We start from the raw sequence: 17,901 nt of genomic DNA on the forward strand, positions 1-17,901 counted from the left end.
CGTTTTCCTGTTTGAAAATGGTCCAAGTGTAATTGGCGATTTTCGACGAAGTACAATTCAGAATCGGGACGGAATTTACGACGAGACTCTCCGATCGTAGCACGCCGAAGGCGCCTGGGTATCTTCGATAGTCCCCACAGTCAGGATATCGCATGTTCGCGCATACATCCGGGATTTGAAGAGTGACATTCGGGGGATAACACGGCCCGCGAGTAACTACTAACGGGATCGGTAAAGTCCGACGACTAACGACGTTTACCGCGTCCAGTATAACGGAATAAAAAGCGGCCGTCATCATTTTCATTTTCGGCAACTGTATACCGTTGCTATATTGACTACGTTCATTGGCAGTGAAGAATTTCTTGCAATCAGGCGCTATAGCGGCTATTTTTGAACCGTGTTCGCCTCTCTGACAGGATGCGGCGTCGCCGTACATGTACTCCCGACAGGGCGTAGCAATTTTGAAATCTATATAATAGCAAGCTCCTTCGGCGTTATTTCCTAGTTTCAATGTCGCTGATATACTCGTATTCCTGATAACGATTGGGTCCACGATTAGATTAATATCGCCCACGGGGTATCTCAGTTCTATGGTTTGCACCGGTGCTGTGGCAGCATTCAATACGTTTGAGGCCGAGAGCTCCACCGTGATCGTCTGCGGAGTGTTGAACACGTGTTCACTCGATGTTAGATTATTGTAGATGACGGCGTTGGTTTTTGCGCCGAATTTCCACGTTAAATGCATGTGCGAGCCCCAGTCGCGCGTGGCAATGCCATAGACTACATAACTAGTCGGGTAGGCATTCGGTTTACCGTTTAACATCCAGCCACCGCGCAACTTGTCCGATCCAGGGATATAGGGATCGAGATACATGATCTTAAAGCCTAAGTTCACAATTTTTGCATATATGTTGGCCGTAATATTCAAAGATTTCTGCGAGACAGCGTTGGTGAGGTTTGCCCGAACTTGGAATGGATTACCGTTTTTATAAACGTGTGGAATTTCTATCAAAACGCATCCACCAGCTACTGTGCACAATGAAGGGCTTAAACTCCTTCTTTTCCTTCGACCGAGCGCGGCGTTTTGGCCGATCAATTCCGTTACATTTTCGCCGTCACCGAAATCAATCGCGCACGTTGAATTAGTCGGGAAAGGTTTATTTTCTGCCAGTTTCACTTGGAATTTTGCGTTGTAGGTGGCGCCTTGGGGTATTTCCTGGATCGGGGCGTTAGTTGTTGTAATGAAATGCAACCCCACGTGATCGATTGGGATTTGAATAACCATCGGGATGTTGTTCGTCGTTGATAACACACTGACGCTGTTAAAGGCCGTTACGTTGACGAGAAACTGGCCATCCGTTTGAAAAGCGTGTTGCACTTGCTTGAGTTTGCCGACTTCGGCGTCGACCGTTTCGTTCAATCCGTCTTGAAATTCGAAAATCAATTTTACCCGTGATCCCCCCATAACCGTCGCTCCAAACTTGAGGTTTTCACCGATTTTGGCGATATTAACTCCAAAATAGGCGGATTTGACGCTGTCTATCTTTATATCCGCCTCGACTCGATGGGTGTAGTTGAGGAAACTAACTAGATTGGAAATATTCACGTGCACCAGGTAAGTTCCTGGCTCGTTAATGGTGAAGTTGATTCGACGGTCGTCGAGGGTGAAATGTCCGTTGTCTGTTAGATTATAATCGTCTACCCAAATTGCGTACATAGGATCCGTTGGGAACGGGATTCCAGCAGCAGCAATGAAGTTCGTCCCTACCATTCCTAAAATGGATGGGTGCAAATGTCACCGTCAGATTCGTTAAGTTTCGTAAGATAGATACAATTGGAAAAAACGGTCAACATTCCATAGTTGGTTTGCACGAATTAGCAGTTTTGATACACTTCATTTTGATAGAAAATTTATAAAAACACAAATCAATTCGGCTGAAACATTTACCTTTTAGCGGTATCAGCATGTCGGTTTTTTTATCACGTTGCAAAACGAGCGGCGAATTCGACGAGAAATTGATCGCTCTCACAGGATGTTGGACGAGAACCGCGAATTCCCTGAACACGCTTCCGAGCGGATTTTTCAGCGTAGCTTTGATCGTAAAGTTGCCCGGATTAGAAAATCGATGCAACGTAGAGACGGTCGTATAATTGTCGCTAGATTGGAACCAATCGTTTGCCGAGGGCGTCCCGTCTCCGAACTCGTATTGTGCAGTTACCCGGGTGGCTGTTACCGGCGCTACGGTAATATTCACATCCTCGGCCGTCGGAGCGAACGGACGGTCCACCGAAAGGACCTCCGTGTCCGTAAACGGCACGTCGACTTCTATCACCGAAACGGCTGTTGAAACACTTATATCGTTGTAGACGGTCAAATTAAGTGTATAGTTGTGGACGTTTTTCTGGCCTGGAATAACAATTTTTCCTTTGATGGTCGGCGTTGTTCGCAACAACGAAACATCGGCTATTGAAACGCCGTCGATAGTGGCGTTCAATATCAATTCTGTCCCGGTCTTTGTCGTGAAAGTCAGCGTTCTCGACGTATCAACAGCCACGTTTACTGGCGATTCCATCGTCAGTTTTCCAACAGGTGCCTGTACATATGCGGTGAAGTTTGCCACTTGCCAGCTGACCATGTTAGTCGCGTTTACCACTACAGTTCTGCTGCCAGGTGTTGCGTATGTATAAACCAGTGTTCCGCCCATTCCTATGATATACATTGAGATATTACATATCATAATCCAGGAGCCCAGATCACTTTAGGGTAGACCTTCGAATGCAACTGGTAGTGATGGGTGAAAATTTTGTTTTAATCAGTTTTTACCCCTTGTTTGGCGGGTCCCATGAGGTAAATACAGGAGTCATGAAATGCCAGACTCTGGTTTTTACCAATGGATCTTTGAAAGATTTGCCATGTATAATGGTTTCGGTCATTGGTAACCAGTTCGTCTATACGCTTAGTTTTCTGCTGGGCTCCGGGACTGTTAACGCAAAGATGATTTGCTGATTCCGAGATCCGAGATCGAATCAAGCATTATGATTTTGTAATTAATGATATCTTCATTGTCGGAGTGCCTATTAACTAATATATTTATAATATCTACCGTTATGACTTTGTTGCGATTCTTTAGTTCCAGGTTTGATCCTAACCGTTTTATCAGCTTCCATTGTCATTACGCTTTCAACATCAGTACCTATATTTTGCCGAGCACAGATTGAGCACTCATTCCTTGATGTAGTTAATTAAGATTTCAGGGATTTTTCACAAGAGATACATCAATAGTATATACCTTGAGAAATGTACCAGGCTACCTCAACGGAGTCGCCCAATTTGATGAATTGTTTACTTGCATTCACCGTCAACTGCAGAACCTCGTCTTGAATTATGATTTGTTTCTGAAAGGTAAAGATCACGTGACGATACTTTATTAGAGATATCCAATAAGATATATCCCTGGGCCCGATTTTATAGACCGGTATTACCTCGAACTCGGGGGCTAATTCAATTGAAAATGAATTAAGTTAGCCCCCGGGTTAAAGGTAATACAATTCTATAAGACCGGCCCCAGTAGTTTTTTCTAAATCCCCATATTAGGTAGCATATTATAGCCGCACGTGTGACGAACCACTGGCCAATCAAATGACTGAAAATAGACATAGTGTTTTGTCGGGATATATAAGATGATGTGAGTAACTATTATGGAAATGTATAAAAGATTGTGGGCATACCATAAATGGCATCAATTTATCTTTGTTTCACACTGCTTTCTGAGCGCAGGGACAAGATGGCGGGAAGTGCCGATTTTTATACTTACCGAAACTCCTTCAAAGCTGACATCATTCATGGCATTCAAAGACACGTCGTAGGTGCCTGATTTTGTGTACGAACGAGTAGTTTGATTTTCGGTAGTTTCATTCGTCGCTGAACCGTTCGCGGAGAATTTCCAAACATATTTCACATCACTGCCATAATGAGGCGGTATTGAGAATGTCACTGTTTCGTTTGTTTTTGCTTCGATGAAAGAAAGAAATTAGGTTTTCTCAGTTCATGAACTGTTTGTAAGTAGACGAGAGAAATCCCACAATAATTCAGTCAAAGATGAAAAATTCTTGAATGGATGGGTATATATTTTGAGCAACGTTTAGCCATCATGAGGCGTACTGAGAAACAAAATGAAATATTAACAGAATGTATAAAAATTCTCAACATATATAATCTTCTATTCAAGAATTTTTCATCTTTTGAATGAATTATTGTGGGATTTCTCCCGTCATCCATCTTACACGGATAGTGTGTATCTGTTAGTAAGTAGGCCTGGTGATGAATGCTGTTGGACTGTTATTTAATACTTATCGTCTGCGTGTAACCTACCGGCGGCAGGTGAATCAATCTTCACATTGCTAATCGGCACAAGAACGTTGACGGCCACCGTTGAATTTTCACCGCCGAACACCGAAGCGGTCACGTTGAACGTATCCTTCGTTGATTGTGGTGTATAGGTGTGAGCGAATCGCACTTCAAGAGCGCGAAGAAAATGAGCTTGAACCATTATCCGGTAATCGCGTGTTGCGTATTTCGATGCCGCGTTATTCTGTACGGAGGTATATGCAGTGATCGGAAACTTTCTCAGCCTCACACTCGGGCTTTGAACGACGATGACATCGCCCGGCTGAACGGTAGTGTTACCAGTCACTATCTGAAACGTCTGTCTACCGGTCTTCGATATCGCTTGCGAAATAGAAACGACCGTCCTGAAGAATCTGTGTACTTTATCGTAATTCTTGAAATAGCTTTGAATCTTCACTTTTCCGGCGCTGTCGACGCAAGCTTTCTTTTGGAAGCTGTACACCGATGGCGACTGACATTTCAAAGCCCAGACTGATTCAGTTTTCGAGCATTGCGTTAAAACAGGGTCGATGCAACGGTACGATCGGAAACAAAACACCTTCCAAGGTTGACATTTGGGCCGCTGTATCTAAACGATAATATACACGCGGTGTGAAAATTCCTTCCAATATTCGCTTTTCAATCACTCATATTTCAGTATAATCCATCACTCATTAAAGCTGAAGTTTCTCAAGAATGGTTATTATGTATTTATGTAACATAATCTATCGTTTAAAACAAAAGCTTTGAACATTTGAAATGTCAGCGCCATCAAAATTACATCTCGTCAGGATGTGTCACTGAAGAACAGTAGTATTTTTTCAAATAAACTTAATTTTTCCTAAACCCTAAACCAAGTAGTTTCTTAATTAAGGGATATCAGCGCCCTTTTTCCCTAATCAATTTTGGGAGGAATTTTGGATAGGTTAGATAAGAAATGAAAAGTGATCATAATAACAGACAATAATTATGATATCGGGTCCTTGATTTCGGTTTTTCATCGATGATGGATTGCCGGGCATTGATAAAATATAAACCTCACCTCGAATGTGAAATCCCCGATTTTTCCAACGTCTATCTCATATTGTCCTATGGTGCCGTGATATCTAATGATATCATTAAGTAGATAATGCTTTTTCTCGATGCTTGCAGTTGTGCAATTGTTTTCCGGACATTCGGTCGTTCCCACTGAGAACACGGTTGACTCTGCAATTTAGATCAGATAATGGAAAGAACATAAAACAATAGAATTAGTTTGCTCTAGACTCTATAGCATTTTTGAGGATTTGAGTGACCATGGGTTTGCTTAAGCACTAGCCGCCTCGGTACATGCTTTATTAGGCCAGGTAGTTACTTAGACCTTAACTTATGTGTCAAGTTTTTCTGAAGACGTTTTACGTAATTTAGTTGATCGTATGTTCAACGCAATTCAGTCAAATTGTCAGTTAGTGAGTTTAGTTAGTAAGTTAGTGAGTGATTTTCATATACCTAGGAACGGTTGCTCAAAGGTTGGTCAAACTTTTAACCGTCGCTTAAATTGGGTGGGTCAAGAATTAGAAAGTTAAATAAATCAATTTTCGGAAGAATGTTTATGAGAAAGGTTGCATTTTGAAAGAGAGGACCTTGGAAGAGGCACAGATAGAAATCGCGCCACAACATTACCTTTCAAGTATTAAAAGCGTTGAATTTTTTTTTCTCTAAAATTGGTTTCCCTTTTTTTTCAATTTTCCTGTCATTATCAATCAAAACAGACTCCATTCAAAGTACGACAGGGCATATGAAAACTGAGCCAACGAGTGAATTAATGATTTAACCACTGGTTGAGGAATCTGACCCACCGATTGGCAAACCGAGGTTTTGAGGAACTGAATTTAACCAGTGGTTAACTAACCGATGGTTAGGGACTTATCCACCGGTTATTTCAACCAACCTTTGAGCAACCGGCCCCAGTATCGATTGAGTTGCTGAAAATTTGTCATTTTCGGATACCTTGATTGTCGAATCTCAGTACGGTGCCGTCATCTAGATCAACTTCCAGTTTTCTAGCTTTGACGCCTTGAACAAGTTGAACGGTACATTCAAATCTCTGCGACTCGTTCACCGAAGATGGGCATTGCAAATGCGGTCTAAACAATATTTCCTCAACCTGATGACGAAATAGCTTTTTTACCCAATTGACAACAATATACGTATCGAAATAGAAAAAAAAAGATCTTTTGGTTAAAAAGATGATCTTTATGATCCCATCTCTTATAGTAAGATATAGGCTTATCGAATATCGATGCAAGGAAATATTATCTATTTTTACATTGCTTTTGAAAAAAGAGAAAAATGATAAGCCATATTCCGAATTCCAAAATTGATTAAGGCAAGCGACTATTTTTTATCTTTTAATTAGGGAAATTTAGGCGTTAACGACCATGTATCATGATGTAATGTAAAGCTGCACTTCGTTATCGAATTACTCCTTCTAAGTAACAATTGGGTAGCAACCGTGAAGCAAAAAAAGAAAAACGTGTGACCAGGTTGTTTATCGGGGTGCGTAGGGGAGAGTTTAAAAAAAGAAACGAGACCAGATTTCTCTCTGCGGGATGCGCATTTTTTTTCATTTTTATACCGACGAACTTTTTTGACGCGTGCGGAAAATGAAACTGATGAGAAACAAACAATTTTTGCATGGTTTTCTATACAATTATTATTCCGAACTTATGCTATACGCGTTTTTATATTATGGTGGCTGATTCGGGCCATACTAAAAAATTTCACATTGGCCCGTTTTTTGGTTTTCTCGTGCGAGAATTCAAAACATTGTGGTTCTCTCGCGCGAGACCTCAAAACTTTTGGTTTTCTCGCGCGAGACTTCAAAAAGTTTTGAATTCTCGCGCGAGAAACCAAAAAATGGGCCAATGTGAACAGTTTTAAATCGTTGCTCTAGCCGTACAGAAAATTTCTTTAGTATGGTCCGAATTAGCCACCATATTATATGGCCTAAAAAGGAATATAAACATTCAATACGCTATATCTCTAACCCATGCAGCAAAAAGTTGTACAAGTTAAAATCTATGTTGTAATACGTGTGTCGTTTTTATATTTGTATTATTTATTACATTTCATGTAGTTCTACCGTCCATGCTCAGTTCATGGACGTATAAACTAAGAGTCTATAACTAATATATAAAGACTTATAAACTAATCTAGTTTATACGTCCATGCTCAGTCTTAGTGCGTAACTAACAACTCATGAATGAGATCTAGTGATCTTTGTATTGAATCTCGCATTTGGTGTACTGACGCTGTGGTCATTTCATGTTCCTATTAATGATCTCAAATCTTATTTGTTCAATTTTTTTGTGAAATTCTTGACTATTTTCTCTAGTTAAAACTAAGTGGATGATATCGTATGAATACGGTTGTGTATATATTCGAATTCCTGGTTATCATTAACTTGCGATAATGTGTAATTTTGTACATTTATTTGGTTTGTTGTTTCCTGTTTCTTTTTTGGAACGGCATTTATGACGAACGATGACTTATGTTTAGACATTGAGCGTATATTTCAATTCGTGTTTGGTGTCTATATAACGTTGTGTTGTCGTCATTTTCCTTCAAAACGTACCTGAATCAATTTCGAAGATCGCTTGAAGTTAAGCGTGTCCTGAACAGTGACCCCTATCGCTTGTTTCCCGGCGCCAACGACTTGCGTTGTGATGTTACCTGTTGTCTGAGGTACACGTCGGGGCCGATCGGAAAATACGAACGTAAAATTTACCGTAGAATTTACCGATGTCAGTGAAGATGGGTAGGTGTGCACGTTTGCGTCACTGAATAGGTCAAATTTTCCTGATGAAAGAAAAGTTAACGAATTTTGAATTATTTAGAACAGGACTGTTACTGTTACACGTAATTCATGTTTCTCGCACATTAATATCATTGTGATTGGTTATACAGTTATTTTGAACTGCACAGGGATCCTTAAACTTTTACTTTGGGACCCGCGTTCTATTCTTTTCGTATTGATTTCGCAATAATTGAAATACGTACCGTCTGGGCGACCACCTGTTACATTAAGTCCTATTGTCTTCAGGCTAACGGGCGCAGTGTAAACTGACCAAGCGTTTTTAGTTCCACCGCAATAAAAGGAGCTATTTCCCAGACACGGCATCGTGCATTGGGATGATCCATTGCCAGGTTGCGAGCGTCCGCACAGGCATACACTACCTTCTGTCACGCCCGCATATCTGTAATATTTATGATTTATTTACCCCGCTGTTTTATATGTGCATTATATCATTCTGATTCGTGGGTATGAATAAAAAAGAAACAAACAGACCCGTAGCCAATCAAAGAACATTGCTGTTGGCAGATTGACGGCTCCATCTGAGAAAGGGAGGCTCCGATCCTCGCTACGGTAAGTGCGGTGTTTTCCGTTTCCTCAAAGCATCCGACAAAGCCTGTGAAATAAGGAAAATAGGCCCCAGGTCAGATATACGTCAATAGCTTTTTCTATTGCATATAATATATTGTCACTATCGGACTCAAAATGTTCCGAACCTTCAGTTGTCGATTTAGCTCGGTTCCGTCGATACAAAAAAAATTGATATATGAACAACATGTCAACAGACACTATTGCATTTTTCCGTGATGGCACTGGTTTGCCTCATGTTCGCATTCTTCCAAATCAAATCGTACGCTTGCTTCTCTAGACGATTAACGTATTCGATAAACATAACTTTTTAGCTAACCTCGTAATCGTAAAACTCCCGGTTCTTTTCATGTTTGGTTATGATGTGCACGCTGTTTTGTATATTGAACACGGAACATTAGACCGGGACATAAGGCCTTATTGGCTTTTACTGGAAAGAAGATATCCTATCGTCAAACTATTAAGAACCGCAGTCAGTCGATAAACTTGATTTCGCCAGTAACCAGCCTTGCTCAATTTTCACTGCCCTAAAATTTGACGAACTAATTAACTTCCGATTGATCAAAATTTTATCTATTAAATTTATTAGAATTATGAACATTCGTTGAATCTCCCATAATCAATTTTTCGAATAAATATATAATTCTAGAACTTGACTCTAGTAAAAGACAGTTTCATTAAAACTGACCAAAATCGAGTTCATTTTGATTAATATTTTTTTGAGGCGCATAGTTCGCCTGGAGAAAAGGCTGCGCGTGTATTAACTAAATCGCTGTTACACTGAATGTTGATGTCGGATAATGTAAAATGAAAAATTACATTATAACTTTTCTAGCGTTAGTAAAAGCTACGAGCAACTGAGCCACAGGGGACTATTTTCTGACCACCCTTAACGGATTATTCCGTCGCAAATAATATGTTCACTTGACAATTTGCTGGTGTGGTGAGGCATCGCGCCGCTGGTGTGTAACCGTGGAGAACGTCGCCTTCAATCTAGTTTCACTTACTCATAGATGACGAGCGCCTCAATTGTAGAATTGAATGATGCCATCGGGTTCGAATCCCGCCCAATGGAAGAAAATATTAACAAGACGTATATCTATAGTTAAATTGACAACTTCAATTTGAGTGGCAAACAAGTAGGCACTATGCATTAGTTTTTTCCGTAGGTTTTAGCAGTATTTTGAAAACATGTCATGATCTACCAAGCTCATTGTTGATCATGCACTAATGTTTATTTGTTCAATATTAGGAAATCAGTTTTAAGCAAGAAACTGATAGAAATCAGACAATCACAAGTGATCAATTTAAGCCATTCGATCAAAATACAATGATCGATCCACAAATTGACCAATAATCACTGGTGAAAAATTTCTTGTTACATCTATTTGGTTATAAAAAAACCAACTGATAGCCCGACCTAAGCTTTCCAAATATATATATATGGTTTCTATGGGTGATTTTAAGCATTACTGAGGTGTAAATAAAATCACGAAAAAGTTTTGAAATTTGAGAAAATTTTCCGGTGAGAGGCGTTACATAATCTGTGGTAGCGAAAAAGTAAAAACAAAAATGCTCACTTTGATGATCCGAGCCCGACAAATAATTAATGATTATATGCTACGAAGAAAATAATTTGAACGACGATAGACCTAAATATCAAAAAAATTAATCGTGTAGATCATCTCTGGATCGTTATATAAAAACGAACCGAATCTTACCTGGGCCGTCTGTTGGTGGAGCAGGGGTTGTCGTTAGAACTCTCGGTATATAAATAAAAACCACTAACAAAAGAAACATGATTTCTTTCTCCTTACTCTGGAATGAGAAATAAGAAAATACATTGTACATGAAAAAATGATTTTCATTATTGTGGAGAGCATGATAATTCAATTTCGTTCTATTTGTCATAATAAATCCTAAGTACGTGATTGTAAATGAAAACAATGATCAACATCTCAAATCCCCTTCTCGAAACTCACTCGATCGAATGGAGTTGTAAGTTGGCCTAATTTGGTATCAGTCTCATCAGGTTGCGAGAAGTAACTCAAAGTATTTTCTATCATTCGAACTTCGCAGAACAATCTATATTACACGTAGTTACCTTTTATTTACTACTTTTAACCACGGATGCATAAGTGATTATTTCTTTAAAACTTGCCTTATTACGAAGAATTGCTGAATCGATGTAACTGCATCCTCGATGGTGTTCGCGTTATTCAGAACTATTTACTTCGTGGCAATAGTTTCAACAAGGCGACAACTCGCAGCGTGAACATGAATAAAACATATAATGCGTGTAAACATGAGCTTTTTCCATATATTTCATTAAATATTTTAGACCAACGCGCACTCTTCAAAATGAAATATTGGACAATTGAGATCGAACGCTATATTCAGAATTGTTGTCGTGAAATGTTCGGGCCAACCTGTACATTGCGCCATCATAATACTTAGGCCATAATTCGAACAATAACCGTGGCTTATTGATTGTCGCAATACTTGAGAGACATTTTCCAAAGATCTTTAGAATTTGAGATAAAAATTAGGTGCATTTTAGAAGGGCCAGTGTAAAGGGTGGTGTCCGAAGAAAATATAGACCATTTAAGGAAATCGGTTTGTGAAGTTGGTAAAATCTTATTTGAACGACGTGTTCTCGGTAGATGGCTAGTAAACCCATCCACAGGCGATCGGGAGGCACTGGATTAGGTAGTAAATGTGTGCGCATGTTAATTGAAGGACAATAAGGAACTGTATGGGTACATATGGGTATTTCTGTATTTGGCGGTATCGTCAGTTTGTCGGTCTGTCCGCCCAGAAACTTCAATGTGCGGAGCTGAATTGCATACTTCATTTATTTTTCATAATGTAACTTTGTACTGTTCCATACTTGACTTGAACTGTCGCGATGACACGACAACGTAGCAACACACATAGCATTGAAATGGTGACAGGTGAAAACTAAATATCCGATGCTACTGAAAGCTTACAGTTAGTACACGGTTTTGCGATGTCTCGGACCTTTGTTTTCAGAATCGAACATGTCGTATTTTAGACCGAAAGGAGTTATTGTCTTCAATCTATATTGAAAAAAACTTTCATTTACGTTAGGGTTCTAAACCATAATATTGGCGATTGAAAGAGCCGCCATTTTGTGTACCGCACTGTGATAGGCTCTAGATTTTCAACAAGAGTGATATATAACACTATCAACAGTTGTCAAGTACTCTTCTGTAAGGTGCATATATTAAATACTTTGAGGCAGTTACCGTAAAAACGGTCTAAAAATGTATGCACCACAATGGTTTATGTCAAGATACTGCTCCCTCTAGATCGATTTCTTACCGAAAGATTCAAAAACATATTTATGTTCGTCTTTCGTTTGTATTTGAAAATCCGAAAATCGAATTTAAACTGATTATCACTACAGTCTAATGCCGTCGTTGGCCCCTTATTATGTCCTCCCCACAGGTGGAATCGACCTAGGCTTCCCCATTCGCATCGGACCTATTATTGACTGCATCTTCACTCATTTACTAGGACTTAGTACCGTTAGAGATTTTAACTCCGCGCCGCTACGGTTTGGGTCGTGTATCAGTCGGTCAAGTTACAGTGGCCAATCAATGCGGATAGTGTTGGTTTCATCAGACATTTGCGACAAGCTTGTTTGAAGAAAATAAGTCGTACCTCATCATCAAAAGTTTTAGAAGAAAGTTTTGTTAACCTTGTAAACTTATCATGATCCAACTTATAATGACCGTGTTATAACACTATTGCGTAGTACCATGGACTCAGTTAATGGTAGTACGTAATAAAGATAAGTCGGTGAAAGATATTCCAAGTGATGGTGTTGTTTTCTATCAATGTCTGATATTGGTGATTGGTGTATCTAACCAAAATGTCCACAAATACAGCCAATTCATCGGCACAAACGTGGTTACATTTGGCGTATTCTAAAAAGAATTGCCTTCAATTTACATCCTTCGGTTTTGAATAGACACAATTTGCTAGCATGAGATATTTTGCATCCAGGAGATTTGGTTTCTTTTTTAGAATTCACCTCGGACTAATTGGTAACGTAATAACTCAATACCGAGTCAACATGTGTTACGTTTCATGAATTTAAAACCCGAAGTCTTAGATTATCGACTATACAATTTAAAAAGCTTGTGCTATCAATAGAGTATCAAATATCTCATCTAAAACCTGTAATTCAATGAAAGAATATATAAGAGTTAAAGCTCATGCCAATAGAATATCTCGAATTCCCTCCAGCTGATAAACCTCGGGTCCTTCACTCAGTGATGACGTCTGTTACGAATTCATCTGACGTGTCGTGCGTAAAAAATTTACCGATACGAAAAGTTTACATCGATACGTTTTACGTCTATGCGATTGTATACGGCGCGCTGTCGCTGGTCGGAATCGCATCGAACGTACTCACTATCGTTACGATCGAACGTTTGAAACGAAAATCATACTACGTATGCAAATTCGTAGCTTGTTTTGATTTATCGTTTCTCGTTTCGTTCGCGTTTTTGTACCCGATTCGGGCGTTGTACGTTTACGCGATTATGGGTGACGTCATGTTTCGTTTTTACGCGCTCAAATTCGGGGGTTGGATTTTGTTCATATTTGCATATATGTTTCTCTGGTTACAGGCATCGAGGAATTGGTCGGTTGTTTTGCTCAGTGTTGATCGGCTAGTGGTGATTTCATTTCCGTTGCGAGCGGTGCGATTTTGGACACGAAGAAAACTACTATCAATAATGATTTGTGTGGTTACCTTATGCGCGTTGGCAAACTGGCATTATATCATACGAAGCTCATTCCCAGGACTTTATCGCTGGCCTTGTCTTAGATTAGATATTCGTGTTTATACCCAGTACAGCGGTTATATACTCTTCAAATATACTGATTTTCTCACAAAACTCATCACAAATTACACCAATTATGTTTACATGTTCATAACGTCAATATTCCCTACTTGTTTTTTGATAGTTGTCAATTTTCTGTTAATGTTTGTTTTATATCGTGCGACCACAGCTCGACGGTCTCTTCGTCGAAGTGATTCCGTCGCCCGCAAGAATGTCATCGATATCCGCGCTCTCAGAAATGTCGTTGCGCTCGTCGCTTTTTTTCTAATTTGCGAAATCCCGGCCACAATGCCGCGACTTTTTGAAATAAACGGTTTTGTAATACGCGATTATAGATTGCAAGTAATGTTTTATCAATTCGCTCTCACTACAACGGTTTTCAATTCAGTCGGTAATTTTTTCATCCTTATTTCTACCGATGATAAATTCCGTAGTTTCACACGATGCCAGGCGTGCCGGGTAGACCGGTAGTTTCGGGGCTGTAGTACGCCGACTGAGAGACGTTCTAATCGGGTAGATTATCATCTTCAACCTTTGAAAAATTTGTTCCATCATACACATTGAGAAAGCGTTAGATTTCCTACTTATTATGAAAAATACTGCAGTAGATAGCAGCAATACAATACTATTCACTGATGTTGTGGCTCTATACCCTAGTATACCTATCGAAGGTGGTATTAGAGCTGTTAATGAGTTTCAACACATGCATCTATGTCAGATACATGGGGCATATTATATGCGAAACTATCGATATTAGTTCTAAGTAATAATATCTGTAAATTTTTTACAACATGCATTTTGTGCAAATTTCGGGAACGGCTATTGGTAGACGTATTCATGCATATTTTAGAATCGGAAGTCTTCGACAAATCTACCCATAAACCTAAATTGTGGAAGAGATTCGTAGATGATACATAATTTTGGTCTGTTGGAACAGGGTCTTGATGAGTGTTTAACTAAATTTACTGAACGTCAGATTTACCCATGAATATGCCTTTTTAGAAGCCTAATTAGAGAGTGTGTTCACACGCAAATCATTCACTCGATACTCAACAATGCTCAAACAAAGCGAAGTGGATCATTTCCGGTGCTAGTTGCAATTCAAACGTAATCATTTGTCTGGTGCTTAAATTAGGCTCGGGCCTGGTCCGACGTTTTTGGTCGGGCCAAATTTGGCCCGGGCCAAACAGGCTCGGGACCATTTGGCACGCGTGTGAACAGTTGTTCCGAGCCAAATTTGGCACGGGCCAAATTTGGCCCGGGTCGAATATGCACGTGTGATCGCGGCTTTAATTTGACTCTGAGTTCCACAGCATGTAGGTTGAATTGGATTCAGTGCCACGGGTTTTGTGTGTTTAATGTGTCATGGTTGAATACGTTCTTAAGATGACGTGATAATTTTAGTAGAATACGATGTACTTTCATAGTTTGCTAGTCACTACTCAATTCTGAAATTTACACCCGGCTATTTGAAAAACTTGAATAGAAAACTAAATACAGTAGTAAATATCTGAAATGCAAAATTCATGGCCAATTTTCCATATAAATTTCCCTATATTGAATGCAGCAACCGACACTTCAATACGCGAAGGTAAAACTGTAAGTAGATAACATAGGTAGTCAAGCCCGCTGCACATGGCATAATATTTGTTTCGCCATGACAAAACACACGTTTTTCACAAAACGTTTTTCGTAAAACTTTTTGCCCGCAAACGATAATACGTTCAACGCTTCGGGACGAAAAACGTTTTCTACTACACAAAACGTTTTTCGCGAAACAAGCAGTGCTTGAATGGTGAAAAACGTTTTTCTGACGAAAAACTTTTTTTCTGTTCGGCGTTTTGTGTTTTGCCTCCCCCGCACACGGCATAACAAATACCATCCAGACCGTTTTTCGCGAGGAAAAACGTTGTTTTCGGTACCGTGAGCGGCGGGCTTAAATGTCAGTGAGTATTTGAAACCATTTAGCATAGTATGATATTCTATGTATTCCTAGATCTTCATCGAGATCAGGGATTTCAATCTAAGCTGCATCATAAAATTCACAACCTTATGTTTTTATAACTGAGGTGCGGCACTAATTTAAATGAATAATTTTCGACTAGATAATGGCGACTCTCGTGTTCTTAAGGCTAGAAAAAATTATTAATGATTATCAATATTACATTTAAAGCGCAGCAGAAGCGGGGGAAACTGGAGACACAAACTTGTTTCCACGTTCTGTGGTGACAAACACAAGCGATGTGGCAGCCCCGCGCTCAGGGCCAGAAAAACCACAGAAATGACTAAAAATTTATATCATATAATTCAGTTGATTTCGAACTAATCTAATGTCACAAACAAATATTCACTGTATTAAATGTTATTTTCATTCTGACTGTAACGGACTGATGTGACTAGCATTGACTTAAACTCTGTACGCATCCAAACTCGAGATGCAGAAAATCCGTTATGGCTGCTTTGCACTATATCTATTATCAGTTTTATTTCTTGAGCAGCATTAATTCAAACTTGGTACATTATCTGAAATAAGGGTTATTCACCGAGAATTGTTTAAAGAATCAGATTTTTGTGATTTCTTAAACGCTTCATTGCTAATACATTTAAGTCAAATTCTAGGAGATGAAAATTATTGCTTATCTAATTATGCGTGTATGTGCTATTGTTGCAATTGCGGTCCGTGCCGCGTCATCTGAAGAAGGGAAACTGGGAAAATGTAACAATAGTATCTAATGATCAACATAAGTCGCAATTACCGGTGAAAATTACGTCGTTGTTATCGATTGAACGAATTAATTCGATTAATTGTATTTCAGAAATACATGTTATTACATACTAAAGCCGGGCGTAGGTCCGCCTTGCGACGGCTTGCGACTCACTGCGACCACCAGCGACGATCGCGTCGCAACGACCAACCGACCTACGATACCTTGCGACTGCCAGCGACGTCGCACACAGTCGCTGACAATCGCGTCGCAACCGACTTATGCCCCCAATCGACCTACGAAGGTCGACCTACGCCCGGCTTAACATTGTGACTAAAATTCATCTAATTTACGTACAGTGTTCTTTTACACATGGATTTATCAAAATCCTGTAAATATGTATTCATCTGAACGAGTGCCACCTATCATCCTTATCGTCGGGATCATTATGTCGTACATCAGAAGTGGGGGTGTTACGCAGATTACTTTCGACCTGTGGTAACCGACGACCAAACAACACTTAATCGACAACCTTCATATCCACTATCATAATACGTTTTATTAATCTCGTTGAAACGATTTACAACAGTAGAAACAAACAAAAAATACAATAAATCTCAACTAGGTCGTCTAATTTAAAAACAAGCTCGAATTGAATTTATATTTGTAACTCAGTTGTAAAATCTCGTGTTATAATTGGATTCAATAAAACTGCGAGTGAATAAATCAATGATCGGATTGTTGACGGTTGTTTATGATTTTTTCGGTGACGTTTTTTTTCAAAAATCATCAATGGGATGCACGGTTTCATCAGCTGCGAGGAAAACATCCATCGTCGCTACTCTAATGTTTTTACTCTTCACTGTGACTAATCTAAAGCAAATAGTCCAGGCTCCAAGACTCAAAAATTTTCGGAATTTCGCCTAAAAAAAAGGCCTAAACTCCAGATTTGATCATTTCATTTGCATCGTTCAATTGTCGGCCAAACCGGAATGTCTCTACGAGAACGCGTCACACATCACGTCTCACGCATCAGAACGAAGAATTCGAGTCCAGTCTCGGACCACTTCAATCAGGTCGACCACACCCGCCAACACTCTCGGGTGTACGGTCTCCAACATCTACCAGGCTCGACGAGACCGAACAAGACTGGATACGACGACTCGACGCGAACACGCCCCGAGGCATCAACGTCCCGTAGACCGCCTCACCACAAAAATCAATTCAAACTTTTCTTTACAGGGATACCCGCTGCCCGTGCACTAGTGGGGTCTCCAAACCTTCGGTTTGCTCCCCTAACCTCTATCTCTAAACCTAACCCTAGGGGTAAGACGGACCCTAACCTTAACCCTTTACCTCTGGACCCTTTTCTCACCCTTTGAAGCATTTGATCTGACCCTAACGCAGAACCCTAACCCTTAAACTAGTACCTACATTTTATTACATTTTATTATATAGAGAGGGTAGATGGATAGGAACTAGGCCTAGCCATCAAAAGGTGGTTGTGAG

The 17,901-nt window shown here is 39.8% G+C and overlaps 1 protein-coding gene across 1 annotated transcript; it reads right to left on the bottom strand.

Annotated features, from left to right (window-relative positions):
- Positions 1-494: 494 nt before the first annotated feature.
- On the bottom strand, positions 495-12,173 carry LOC141904394 (uncharacterized). The gene is made up of 11 exons (XM_074792979.1): positions 12,156-12,173; positions 10,532-10,628; positions 6,377-6,442; positions 5,430-5,593; positions 4,373-4,976; positions 3,816-4,012; positions 3,291-3,396; positions 3,105-3,194; positions 1,949-2,707; positions 626-1,773; positions 495-533 (listed from the first exon to the last, which is right to left on the bottom strand). The coding sequence occupies exons 1-11, from the start codon at positions 12,171-12,173 to the stop codon at positions 495-497; spliced, it is 3,288 nt and encodes a 1,095-aa protein (XP_074649080.1).
- Positions 12,174-17,901: the final 5,728 nt, after the last annotated feature.

Source organism: Tubulanus polymorphus, chromosome 4 (genome assembly GCF_964204645.1).
Source record: "Tubulanus polymorphus chromosome 4, tnTubPoly1.2, whole genome shotgun sequence".
NCBI lineage: Eukaryota > Metazoa > Nemertea > Palaeonemertea > Tubulaniformes > Tubulanidae > Tubulanus > Tubulanus polymorphus.

Excerpts from the sequence above, each read along its gene's own strand:
- LOC141904394 (XM_074792979.1), bottom strand. Across the intron at positions 4,013-4,372 it reads GATTGATTCACCTGCCGCCG|CAAAAACAAACGAAACAGTG; the intron begins GTAGGTTACACG and ends CTTTCATCGAAG. Across the intron at positions 3,195-3,290 it reads AGCCTGGTACATTTCTCAAG|GTACTGATGTTGAAAGCGTA; the intron begins GTATATACTATT and ends GGCAAAATATAG.